Source organism: Pimephales promelas, chromosome 8, assembly GCF_988280905.1.
Source record: "Pimephales promelas chromosome 8, fPimPro1.hap1.1, whole genome shotgun sequence".
NCBI lineage: Eukaryota > Metazoa > Chordata > Actinopteri > Cypriniformes > Leuciscidae > Pimephales > Pimephales promelas.
Window position 1 is genome coordinate 38,188,074 of NC_142776.1, and position 13,303 is coordinate 38,201,376.

Genomic DNA, 13,303 nt, shown 5'->3' on the forward strand with positions numbered 1-13,303 from the left:
CGTTTCGCATGATAAGACCCTTATTCATCGTTTGGTGTCTTTTAAAGCCCTTTGAAGCTGCACTGAAACTCTCATTTGGACCTTGAACCGTTTGGACCCCATTGAAGTCCATTATATGGAGAAAAATCATCAAAAACCTTAATTTCTTTTCCACTGAAGAAAGAAAGACATGGACATCTTGGATGACGTGGGGGTGAGTAAATTATCAGCAAAAGTTTTTTCAAAAGTGAACTACTCCTTTAACCCACTGATGTCACATGACTACTTTGATGATGTCTTTATTTCCTTTCTGGACATGGACAGTATACCGTACACACATGTTCAATGGAGGGACAGAAAGCTCTCGGACTAAATCTAAAATATCTTAAACTGTGTTTTGAAGATGAACGGAGGTCTGACGGGCTTGGGACGACATGAGGGTCATTAATGACATCATTTTTTTGTGAACTAACCCTTGAATTTCATCATGTGTATGTTGTCGCCAGCGTACCTTGCAGGACTGGCGGTGCATGTTGAAGGTGGCGGCGATGGCCGGCGTGAGCTCTCGAGCGCTGCGCTCCACCAGGTACTCGGCGAGGCGATAGGTGAGGTAGGTCTTCCCTGTGCCGCTCGGACCCGATAAGATCAGCCGCCGGTGCTTGAGCAACAGACTGATGTAATGCTGCATCATGGGCTTAGGGATGAGCGTCTCGAACACCAGAACGTCCACACACTTCTCCTTCAGTCCTGCATTCAGGGACAACAGCCCGTGACGTGAAATATTAAGGACAGTACAATGTAAATACAGGTTTTACATTACATAGCAGGTGCTATATGTATTTTAGCGGCCTCTATTGGTGATGTTTCAGATTGCAACCAATTTTTACAAGACAAGAGCGATCACTCACTCATGGTTCACGCCACACTGAGACTTTACACACAATGGAGAAAGCATCACACAACATGCTGGAAACTCATGTAAACTCCCACTGCAACGTTACAATAATAGGCTACTTGAACGAATGCTTGCATAATACATTTTTTCCAACTATTGAAGTCAATGGGGTCCACTGACATTTTTCAAAATATCTTCGTTTGTGTTCAAGAGAAGAAAGAAACTCATACGGTTTTGGAGCAACTTGTATGATTAAATGACAAAATGTTCATTTTTGGGTGAACTATCCCTTTAATCTTGTGCATTAATTTGCTGTACATGCTCCAATGTGTCTTATTAAAATATAGTCTAGTTTTTAAAGGAGTAGTTCACTTTTGAAAAAACTTTTGCTGATAATTTACTCGCCCCCATGTCATCCAAGATGTCCACGTCATTCTTTCTTCAGTCGAAAAGAAATTAAGGTTTTTGACGAAAACATTCCAGGATTTTTCTCCATATAATGGACGTCAATGGGGTCCAAACGGCTCAAGGTCCAAATGAGAGTTTCAGTGCAGCTTCAAAGGGCTTTAAACGATTCCACACGATGAATAAGGGTCTTATCAAGCGAAGCTAGGGCTCATTTAATAAAAAAATAACAAAGTTTAAGTTTTATAAGCTTAAATGGTCACCTTATTCTGTTCTGTGATGCACGAACTCGTTCGAATTCGTTCATCAAAATGAACGAATCTGTTCCCGAGTCAATTGGTTCATTGAATGAACTAAACGAACGAATTGACTCGGAAAAAGATTAATCAATTTTGATGAACGACTTCGAACAGGAGAGTCACGAACGTGCATCACAGAGCAGAGCAAGGCGAGCATTTGTGCTTATAAAATTTAAACTCTGTTTTGTTTTTTTAAATGAGCGATCGTTTCGCTTGATAAGACTCTTATTCATCGTCTGGAATCGTTTAAAGCCCTTTGAACAGTTTGCGGTTTGCACTGAAACTCTCATTTGGACCTTGAACCGTTTGGTCCCCATTGAAGTCCATTATATGGAGAAAAATCCTGGAATGTTTTCATCAAAAACCTTAATTTCTTTTCGACTGAAGAAAGAAAGACACGGACATCTTGGATGACATGGTGGCGAGTAAATTATCAGCAAAAGTTTTTTCAAAAGTGATCTACTCCCACCTGAAATCCCACCTAGAAATGAGGGAAAACACGTTTTCTACTCGAGAGAACAGTCAAATTGCTTTATGTTCGCTGTCTGGGTGGGCTATAGCATCACACGGCCTCAATAAACAACATAAAGTCACAGCCAGTGCTTAAAATAACACCTAGACCAAGCCCTGAGGAGTCTGAGTCACGACCCCAATACCCAGGGTCATATATCCGACCGGAGAGCTCAGGAATGATGGGATTGGGGGAGGGCCGTGGACCAATCACACGTCCTGCTGGCTGCTGTTAGTGTGAAACATTAGCAGTGTATTGCTCTTCTCTGGTGGCGTGAGATGTGAAAAACACAGCTGAGACAGATATAAGCATCATTTACACTGCAGTGTTGCCGGTGGGGATTTGCATTCTTTGTTGATGGTTATTGAAGATGGAAATCTGAAAATAATGGCTTGAAGCTCAGATGGAAAAGTACTAAAAGATTGTGTCAGAGAAAAGAGATTAATGATTTGATACTCCTTATGAGCAGAAAGCAATTGTGATGTGAGCATATAATATGGAAAAATGTTTTATACTGTTCAGGAAAAAAAAATGAATGTAAATATATATATATATATATATATAAATGTATAATATTTGGGGGGGGGGGAAATCAACGTAAAAAATAAATGTATATAAATGTAGTCCCCAATTAAGTATATATTTCATGTAAATTATTATTAAATGATTATTATAATTATCACACACACACACTATATATATATTTGTGCTGTCAAATCGATTAATCACAATCTAACATTAAAGGGATAGTTCACTTTGAAATACATTTTTGGTATGTTTTAGCTTACCTCAAGTTGTAGCTGTCTTTGTTTCCGCATTTTTTATATTTTTAGGTCAAAGCGTTGTTGTCTGTCAGTCATATAATGGAGGTCTATGGTCACCACCTCAAAGAGCATGCACAGAGAAGTCCAGATTAAACATGATTTAATAACTCGTAAATGTAAGTACACATTGATGGCCTAAGACACGAAACGAGCGGTTTGTGTGAGAAAATGAACAGTATTTATATCGTTTTTACCTCTTGTAATCACAGCCACAAAGCGCCCGTGCCCGTGCCCTCAGACCACTTGGACATGGAGGTAAAAACGATATAAATACTGTTCGTTTTCTTACACAAAGCGCTCGTTTCGTGTCTTAGGCCATCAATGTGTACTTACATTTACGAGTCATTAAATCATGTTTAATTTTGACTTCTCTGTGCATGCTCTTTGAGGTGGTGACCATAGACCTCCATTATATGACTGACAGACAAGAACGGTTTGGCCTAAAAATATCAAAATTGAAACTACTGCGGAAACAAAGACACCTACATCTTGGATGCCCTTGAAGTAAGATAAAACATACCAAAAATTTATTTTAAAGTGAACTATCCCTTTAAAGTTTGTAAATATATATATGTGTGTATATGCATATACCTACAGTACCTAACATATAGGTTTGATTGTTCCCCACACTGACCTTTCAGGGCGACACTGATGCAGGAGGATCCTGTGGAGTAGAGGCGCACCGGAGGAGTCTCGGGCGGATGAGCTCCCAGAACCCTCTTCAGGTGACTGAGGCTGTAGCTGTAGATGGAGTCCTGAGAGAGGCCGAGACTGGAGCTGGGGTCCACCACCGATAAATACTCCTGCAGACACACAGCGAGAGGACAACCATGTGTGTGTTTTATTCCACGTCTACACGTGTGGATCTGAGAAGACTGTAGGGGGCGCTGACTCACTTTAAAAGCCTGGATAACGGCAGAGTCTAGAGCAAACCAGTCCGTCCGCCCGCTGATCCTGACCGCACCAATGAAAAACTCCAGCTGCTTCACCTCCTATGAATGAGGTTTGAATGAGGTTGCTTATGGTTAGTGAAACAACACATTTATTTAAATTATTACATTAAATATTTATTTTTCATTTTTAAAGGAGTAGTTCACTTTTAAACAAACTTTTGCTGATAATTTACTCACTCCCATGTCATCCAAGATGTCCATGTCTTTCTTTCTTCAGTCGAAAAGAAATTAAGGTTTTTGATGAAAACATTCCAGGATTTTTCTCCATATAATGGACTTCAATGGGGTCCAAACGGTTCAAGGTCCAAATGAGAGTTTCAGTGCAGCTTCAAATGACTTTAAACGATTCCACACGATGAATAAGGGTCTTATCAAGCGAAGCGAGCTGTCATTTAAAAAAAAAAAGTTGAAGTTTTATAAACTCAAATGGTCGTCTTGCTCTGTTCTGTGATGCGCGTTCGTGACTCTCCTGTTCGAACTCGTTTATCAAATTGAACAAATCTTTTTTAGTGTCATTTGGTTCATTAAACGAACGAAAAAAAAACGAGTTGACTCGAAAAAAGATTCGTTCATTTTGATGAACAGGAGAGTCACGAACGCGCATCACAGAACAGAGCAAGGCGAGCATTTGAGCTTATAAAACTTAAACTTTGTTATTTATTTTTGAAATGACCGCTCGTTTCGCTTGATAAGACCCTTATTCATCGTCTGGTGTCGTTTAAATCCCTTTGAAGCTGCACTGAAACTCTCATTTGGACCTTGAACCGTTTGGACCCCATTGAAGTCCATTATATGGAGAAAATCCTGGAATGTTTTCATCAAAAACCTTAATTTCTTTTTCACTGAAGAAAGAAAGACATGGACGTCTTGGATGATACGGGGGTGAGTAAATTATCAGAAAAACGTTTTTTAAAAGTGAACTACTCCTTTAAATATGAAAAAATTTTTTTTATATATTTTCTTTATTTTATTAAACACTAGGGGAGCGTGGGGTACAACGTAACGCGGGGCTAGTTGTAACACACTAGTTTTAATGCCAGCATGACGAAACTTGCTATATTTACTAGTTGCCATTTCAACACTATATAGAGAAATAATTCCTGATTTCACCAAACATTTATTTAACCATAGCAATAATGCTTTTTTGTATTTTAAATAATTAGGAATATTATAAAAAAACAAAAAGCACATAAAACTCAAATTAAAATTGAAAGCTTCAAAATAGCACAATGGCATATATAACAATGGTACTCTGTGTGCCTCGTCTAATCAGAATTTGCATCTACCCACTTTATAAAGTACAGTATATGGTCAGTATGAAGATGCTCACGTCTTTGAATAGGTGCTGATTGGGTATGCGAATCAACACTCTGGCGAGACTCTCGTCCTTCTGCAAAGTCGTGGTAGGGCTTTGAAAGACATCTATGAGATGAATAGAAATGAAAGTGAGAGAACAGAATTTAAGGACGTGAAAAATCCACATTTTGAGCATGAACCTCACCTGGGTAAGGCTCATTCTGTCCTGAAGTTTTGCTGAAAGACGATACAGATTGTCGTGGTGATGAGACGCCCAATGAGCCGAGCCCTGAGGACTGGGAGGCGGAGCTTGGGGGTCTGGAGGAGGGGCCACCCGTCTTCAGCTGGTCGTTCTCCGCCTTCAGGTTTTCTACTGTAACCTGATAGTGCATTTATTGAGGGATTTAAAATTTGCATAATTAAACTGAAGTTGAAGTCTTCCCAACTGTGACAGAATGAAAATGAAAAATGTCTGTTCATCAGGAATTGATTGGATTTTTGTATCGTTTCCCGCATTTGAGATCTCATGTGAGTGACAGGTTGTATATATGAGATGCGATGATGATGTAAGACTTGTGTTTTGCTGTATTTTCTGAACCTATCCAGTTGAACCCACTTGATGCGATACCGCTTCTGCTGTTCATTCAAAACATTGCAGAAATAGCTTACGTCAAAAACATAACACAGAACGCGTTTTCTGTGCTGCATTTCCATTGCTTTCTATGCGAACAGGTGCTAGACGGACATCTTTGTGGCAGCATGTTTAGAAAGTTCTGCCTTTAAATAAAAAAATGTTAAAAATAGCTTCATCAGAATGGTCCGAAACTTGGTGACTTTAATGGTACTTGGTATATGAACACCCCAAAAAAATTGGGGACAAGATTTGAAAAGTCTAAGTGGTCGTAAAAAAAATAGTCACACTCAATAATGACCCGCATAGGAAATGAATGGGAAATTGGCAAAAATGTGAAAATACTGAGTTTTTTTGTGCGTACAATCTACAAATCAGCAACGATCTTGAAAAAAAGCACACAACAGTGAAGGGGTGAATCTATAAAACATCAAGAGTGCAAAACAGACACATCCACACACACACACCAAAAAATTCAGATTATACATGTGTTTTGCATTTTTGAGCTCAGTTTGTCCACGAGATTTAGAAAATTGCTTTTATGAGGCCTAGGCTTGACTCCAAAATGAAATACAGCTTTAAAAAAAGCTTTTTTTTTTCTATTATATTCAATGGGGGAAAATTTGGTCATAATTATTGCATTAATACTAATTATACATTTTTGTATTTTTGAAATTTTCTCAAAACACCAAAAAAGAAAAGAAAAAATATTATAAAAAAAAAATATTATGATTTTTTTTTTTTAAATATGAATCCCGCCCTTTGGGTCAATTTTGACTCGAAGTTCCCGAGTGTTAAACGAAGAACCCCAGAGGGTTAAGAAAAATGAAGTAAAAAAATAAATAAAATGTTTTTAACCCCTTAGCTGCCACCCCCATTTTTGAGAATGGGGGTTAAAATGCATTATTCAAACTTAAATGGTTGTAATTCAAGAAATGATAGTAAATCAAATATACTGTACTAAATATTTTATTTTATATATAATATATATTTTACAAAATATTTATTTATATATTGAGATTTAAGATTTTTTTGAGGCGCACTCTTGTCATAAATTCATCAATTACTCTTTCTACATAATTTGTAACACAAAACAGGAGTAGAATATTTATTTAGAAGTCTTTGACCTTTCCAACAATATATAATTTGTCATAATTAGATTAGGATTTATTTGAAATATAGTGAAATTAGGTGTCCCGGTACCGGGACGGTGACAGTTAAGGTGCTACTAGCAAAAATGTTCTCTGTGTGATCGGTGCTTCGTCTCTTTGTATTAATCTATGCAGAAATACAAGATGCTGTTTTGTTCATGCAATTTACGCAATTATATTTGATTGGTTTAAACGTTATGCACTTTTTTTTTGTACAGACAGTCATGTTCTTTCATTGCTTTGAATGCAGTGCATTAATATTTGGCTCACTGCGCCCTCCTGTGGCCGAAATCTCCTTTTTCTACATTTGAGCCCGTAAGAAACTCAGTTCGGGACTCTTTATGGGCAGATACTCAGTATTCAATGACTTGGATCGGATCAGGGTCACAATCTCACACACACCTGCATGTTGGTCATGGCCTCCTGAAGCTGCTCCAGCTGATGGGCGGAGCTTAGAGCCTCCAGACGGATGTCCGTCAGCTTGCGCTCTTTCTCCCATAGTTCAGTGCGTAACACTGACACCACTTTCTCTTCATGCTCAGTCTCCTCAGGCCCTTCGCACGATCTGCCCAAAACACCAGTAAAGCTTACATAACATCATGCATAACTCAAATCATCTCTTAAAGGTGCATTGCGCAACATTTCATGCCGTTTTTCCAACCCAAACGTGCTGAAATGATGGGCTGAATGAGCTTTTCCTCTATAATCCTGTACTGTAAAATAAATAAGAGGGATTCGGGACGGATTTGAGTCTGGGCGTGACGTCACGCTCGCAGAGATGTATAAAGTACTAGAAACCCGGACTTGAGTAAAAGTACAAGTGCTCTATCAAAAAAGTGACTTGAGTAGAAGTTGAAGTTGAAGAAGTAGAAGTACTGAAGTATTCAACATTTTTTGTACTTAAGTATTGCAAGTAGTTTATTTTAAAATTCAAAGTACTAAAAGTAAAAGTACAAGTATTGTGTCATGTAATTATTAAAGAAAGCAGTCAAAAGTTTGAACTAGCAATCAAATAAGGCGCTTTGGCGGGATACAAATTTGCTTTGGCGGCCATTGCAGGACAACCCCTGCATTAGTTGTCAATGTGTGTGTCAATCGATACCATTACCCTATAAAACTGGCGTGTGATTTAGGCAGCATGAAAGCTAACTTGCAAGGAATGATTCGTAAAATTGTTATAATTGTAACGAGTAACTAGCAGAACATTAAAAAAATATCGAAGTAAAAGTATTAAATTTATCGAAAATATCTACTGAAGTAAAAGTAGAAGTATGAGAAAACAACAATACTCTAGTGGACTACAGATACAGCATTTTAGTACTTAAGTACAGTACATCTGGTTGCAGCAGTTCCGCTTGTCGCCAGAGGGGGCGTAGTTCTGCAAAAACTCAATGCAACTTTAAGACATGGTGTTTATAATGTGGCAACAATTGCCTGTCCTACCCTAACGTTGAAGTTGAGGCCTTTGCGGGGACATTATCCACATTATGGTGTATTTTGGGTGAAGATGGGGCGGATGTGACCGGGGTCGCGATCTCCTCGATGTCTGCGTATGGAGCTTTCGAACCCTTTTTACTGAAGGCCTTGTTGAAGGAGCTCCGCAACTACATGTAGAGGAGAAATCAAAGTTTAACAAAAACAACTCATTTATATTGAGTAAAGTGTTAGTTAGTGGAGTATATGATTAGGATTCATGATTTGAAGTGTTTGTGATGGCGTATGCATTCATTATGTTTTCAAGCAAAGCATTAGTAGTACATATCGAATCTCAGCAGTGTTGTATAGTCGTGTATACATTATATGGTGTTTGTTTACCCTGCAAAAGTTCACAGTAGAAGTGATGCTTGTCTCAGGCATTAGTTATGACAGTGTTATTCACAAAACACATATCAACCGGTCGAAGAATGCATGAAATATGCATGAGTATTTCAGTCTAATAATTGTATATTGTATTGCACAAATTCATCATATTTGTAAATATGGCAGATTCTTAACCTGAAAGCATCATTTTCAGAATTATTGACTGAGTTTATGTCCATATAATACATAAACAATGAAGATGTGGATGGGATGGGGTGGGCTGGGTACATTACTCACCTCGTAGACCTTTAAAATAGGGAGCAGGGAAGCATAGGAAAGAGATCACAGTCATACTCAATTGCAACGTTGGAACAGTTCCCATGACGATAGCAAAATAATATACTACATATAGCATTTTTAACACTGAACTTAAAGACATAGGGATATTTTCACAACCTGATTGGACGGCTTTCATGGTGTATATTTCGCGATCTAACATCTAAAACAATGCCGTGTTCTGGGCTAAAAGCGCTCGCTGTGTGTGCGTAGCTACATATGATGGTATTCTGAACAGCTGAGAGTTCATAATGGAACAAAATCTTTTGAACAAATCTTTTTCAGAGTCATTTGGTTCATTCAACGAACGAAACGACTCGAAAAAAAGATTTGTTAATTTTGAAGCTGCACCGAAACTCTCATTTGGACCCCATTGAAGTCCATTATATGGACAAAGACACTGACAGGTTATGATGTATTGGTTTATGACAAGGTGTCAAAACAAAGACATCTCAAACAATGTCATATTTGCATTGAAAATGTCATAACTGAGCGAAAGACACTTAAAGGAGTAGTTCACTTTTTTTTTTTTTTTACTTTTGCTGATAATTTACTCGCCCCCGTGTCATCCAAGATGTCCATGTCTTTCTTTCTTCAGTTAAAAAGAAATGAAGGTTTTTGATGAAAACATTCCAGGATTTTTCTCCATATAATGGACTTCAATGGGGTCCAAACGGTTCAAGGTTCAAAAGAAACGTTCAGTACAAACTGCAAACTTGTTCAAATGGCTTTAAACGATTCCAGACGATAAATTCAAGCGAAATGATCGCTCATTTTTTTTTTAAATAACAAAGTTTAAGTTTTGTAAGATCAAATGCTCGCCTTGCTCTGTTCTGTGATGCTCTGTTCGTGACTCTCCTGTTCGAACTCGTTCAACAAAATGAACAAATCTTTTTCCGAATCAATTCGTTCGTTTCTTTCGCCGAATGAACCAAATGACTCGGAAAAAGATTTGTTCATTTTGATGAACGAGTTCGAACACGAGTGCGTTACAGAACAGAGCAAGGCGAGCGTTTGAGCTTATAAAACTTAAACTTTGTTATTTATTTATAAAACGAGTGATCGTTTCGCTTGATAAGACCCTTATTCATCGTCTGGAATCATTTAAAGCCCTTTGAACAAGTTTACAGTTTGTACTTAAAGTTTTGGATCTTGAACCGTTTGGACCCCATTGAAGTCCATTATATGGAGAAAATCCTGGAATGTTTTCATCAAAAACCTTAATTTCTTTTCGACTGAAGAAAGAAAGACATGGACATCTTGGATGACATGGGGGCGAGTAAATTATCATAAATTATCATAAATTGTCATAAACATGCATAAAACTTCCTTCATATTCATAACATGCATCATGTCATGATTATGAAGGTGTCATGACAGTCTTATGCACACCCCTTCAATAAAGTGTTACCCAAAATACCAACTTGAACAAGATCAACTGAAGCGGCTGCACTAAACAGCCCATCTATACATTAGACTACATATCCCATAAATGACCAGTCTGGACTGGTATTCCCTTTTCCTCACCCAGCTCTTCTTCTTCTTCTTCTTGGCCTCCTGTTCCTTCAGGCTGCCGGCGCTCGAGTGACTGGTGATGCTGTTCAGACTGGTGATGCTCTCAGACGAGTTCTGCCGGTCCATCTGCAGCTCTGGGAGACAGATATAAGATGCATGAAATGATTCAATGTTGTCCATTAAAACATCTTGATCATTCTGAACTCTGATTATGAAAACCTTTGGGTGTGGTGTCGGGGGGATTGAGGGCCCCTTGCATGAGCGACTGGGCTTCTGTGTTCTTGGTCTTCAAGATATCTATGGTTTCCTTCAGGTCCTGTAGCTCAGAATCCTGAAATCACAAGGCAAAGTTAAACTTACTCAACTTTACTCACCATGGCTGCATTTATTGATCAAAAATACACGGAAATATGATTACAATTTAAAATAACTAGGGCTGTCAAACGATTAATCGTGATTAATCGCATCCAAAATAAAAGTTTGTGTTTACATAATATACGTGGGTGCACTGTGTAGAATTATATAAATACACACACATGCATGTATATTTAAGAAAAAAATATTATTTAAATATAATATAAATTATATGCAAATCTATATACATGAAAATTTTTCTTAAATATATACAAGCATGCGTGTGTATTTATATATATATATATATATATATATATATATATATATATACAAAATAATTATACACAGTGCACCCACATATATTATGTAAACACAACTTTTATTTTGGAAGCGATTAATCATTTGACAGCCCTAAAAATATCTAAATTCTATAGACATCTATTTTAAAATGTAATTTATATCTGTGATCAAAGCTGCATCATTACATCATCAAGGTAAAGGTAAATGTATGCATATTTTAAAATATATTATAATACAGGGCTGTTGAATCCTTGATTCTGATTGCTGACGAACGTTCTAAGGTGTGCAATTATCGTCAGGGAAACACGTCGCTAAAGTAGTTCCGGCAGGTCCATATCAATTCGCCAAATGATTTCAGTTATTTCAAAAGGTTTACAACAGCAAAAGATCAAAAACTCACATGCAAATAAATATAGCTAACAATAGAATAAAAACAAATGAATTCCATGTATTTTCCCACAAAAGTAAGTTTTATGATGTATGTAAACCACATAGCCTCTCTCTCCCGCTCAAACACACAGTACGGACACACACTCACACAGAAACGTGTTGTTAGCCCTGCATTTTTATCAGGGAAATAGTTTAGCAACTTAAAAGCTGACATTTCTCACCAGGCGAGGTAATAACGGCACTGTTCTTAAAGCAGATAAACTTACAGTTTCGCTATTAGTAGAGACGCTGCTGCCCGAACACTGTTGAGAGACGCACAGATTCAGGTAATTCACACACGCTTCATCTAATAACCATATTAGTCTACTATCAAAGCCTCAAGCAAAAAGGAATTAGCAACAGAGGCGTGGGACGAGATACGTGAGTGATTTGGCTAGTCCTTCACACAGGAGCGTTTTTATCGACAAAAACCTGATGCCTTGAAATACATCTGGACTGTTTAATAATTAGAAAATAATAAAGAAACAATCATTTTTCTAATAATTCAATGGCCCATCGTCAACTCCTTACATGTTATTTACAAATAGTTTAAATTGATTAGCCTAACTACATTCTTTTTTATTTTTCAGTATTCCCTAAAATAACTTTAAATCCTTTAATTATTTAATTGCTTTAACCCTCTGATGGTCTTCGTTTAGGAGTCACGTCCTGAGCCTTCCCGGTCAGAAGTGACCGTACACCTAAATGCAATTTATTTTCGTTCTATAATATTTATTCTTTTTAATTTAGTATTTTGAGACAATTCGATTGAATTTATTAATATTTATGCAATATTTATTGTCTATTTTTGCCATGGAAAAATATATATACAGTATTTTCTCTCTCTCTCTCTCTCTCTCTCTCTCTATATATATATATATATATATATATTATTATTATTATTAATGCAGTATTTTAGTTTAATATAGAGTTTAGGCCTTCAGAACATTTTTTTTATTTTTTTTTTATTTAATATTTGTATTTTTTTAAAGAGAAGCTTGTGTTGCTAAAAGCAAATTTTATACCATTTTTTTTCAGAATTTGTATCAAAAATGCAATTCGTTCAATTATAACTCTTCATGTAGAATAATATTATATTTTAAAAATTGTGGAAAAAAAAATTGGTGAATTTGTCAATTTCCCATTCATTTCCTATTTGGGGGTCATTTTTGACCGAAAACCAAAATTGTGACAAATTTTTTTACGACCAATAGCATGCTCGGATCATGACCTCAATTTTTTTTTGTATTCACATACCAAATGCCAGAAAAGTCACCAAGTATCATAACCTTCCGATGAAGCTGTGATTTTTTAAAATTGAAAACAGAAAATTATTCGGTCAGAAGTGACCGAGGAGCATCAGAGGGTTAAATAAAAAGAGCAATAATATGCATTTACATGCTGTAAACTGACCTTCTGCTCAGAAGTGACCGACAGACTCTGTAGTCGCGCTGTCATGAGGGCCAGACTCTGTTCAAACGCCGCCACCAGGTTGGCCTGCAGACAGGAACAGGTTAGTGCATGTGACATACTGTACACAACACACACTCAGATGTGTGTGTCTCCATCTGGACGGGAGTGACGGGAAAGGACGGGGATCAAGAACAGCTGTTGAAATGAATGAA

General features: G+C 37.2%; 1 protein-coding gene across 2 annotated transcripts in view; it reads right to left on the reverse strand.

Moving 5' to 3' along the window:
- The window catches only part of nav1b (neuron navigator 1b), a 75,243-nt gene that overhangs the window by 9,559 nt on the left and 52,381 nt on the right, over nucleotides 1–13,303 (reverse strand). Inside the window, exons 14-24 of one of the 2 annotated variants that reach the window (XM_039653810.2) lie at nucleotides 13,092–13,175; nucleotides 10,815–10,926; nucleotides 10,608–10,729; nucleotides 9,042–9,050; nucleotides 8,388–8,548; nucleotides 7,347–7,509; nucleotides 5,368–5,542; nucleotides 5,197–5,288; nucleotides 3,810–3,905; nucleotides 3,548–3,716; nucleotides 491–726 (exon numbers count right to left, since the gene is read on the reverse strand). In XM_039653810.2, coding sequence (XP_039509744.2) covers nucleotides 491–726; nucleotides 3,548–3,716; nucleotides 3,810–3,905; nucleotides 5,197–5,288; nucleotides 5,368–5,542; nucleotides 7,347–7,509; nucleotides 8,388–8,548; nucleotides 9,042–9,050; nucleotides 10,608–10,729; nucleotides 10,815–10,926; nucleotides 13,092–13,175 — 1,419 coding nt within the window. Of the gene's footprint in view, nucleotides 1–490; nucleotides 727–3,547; nucleotides 3,717–3,809; nucleotides 3,906–5,196; nucleotides 5,289–5,367; nucleotides 5,543–7,346; nucleotides 7,510–8,387; nucleotides 8,549–9,041; nucleotides 9,051–10,607; nucleotides 10,730–10,814; nucleotides 10,927–11,905; nucleotides 11,942–13,091; nucleotides 13,176–13,303 lie in introns of both variants that reach the window. The other variant, XM_089134518.1, reaches the window with a different exon arrangement.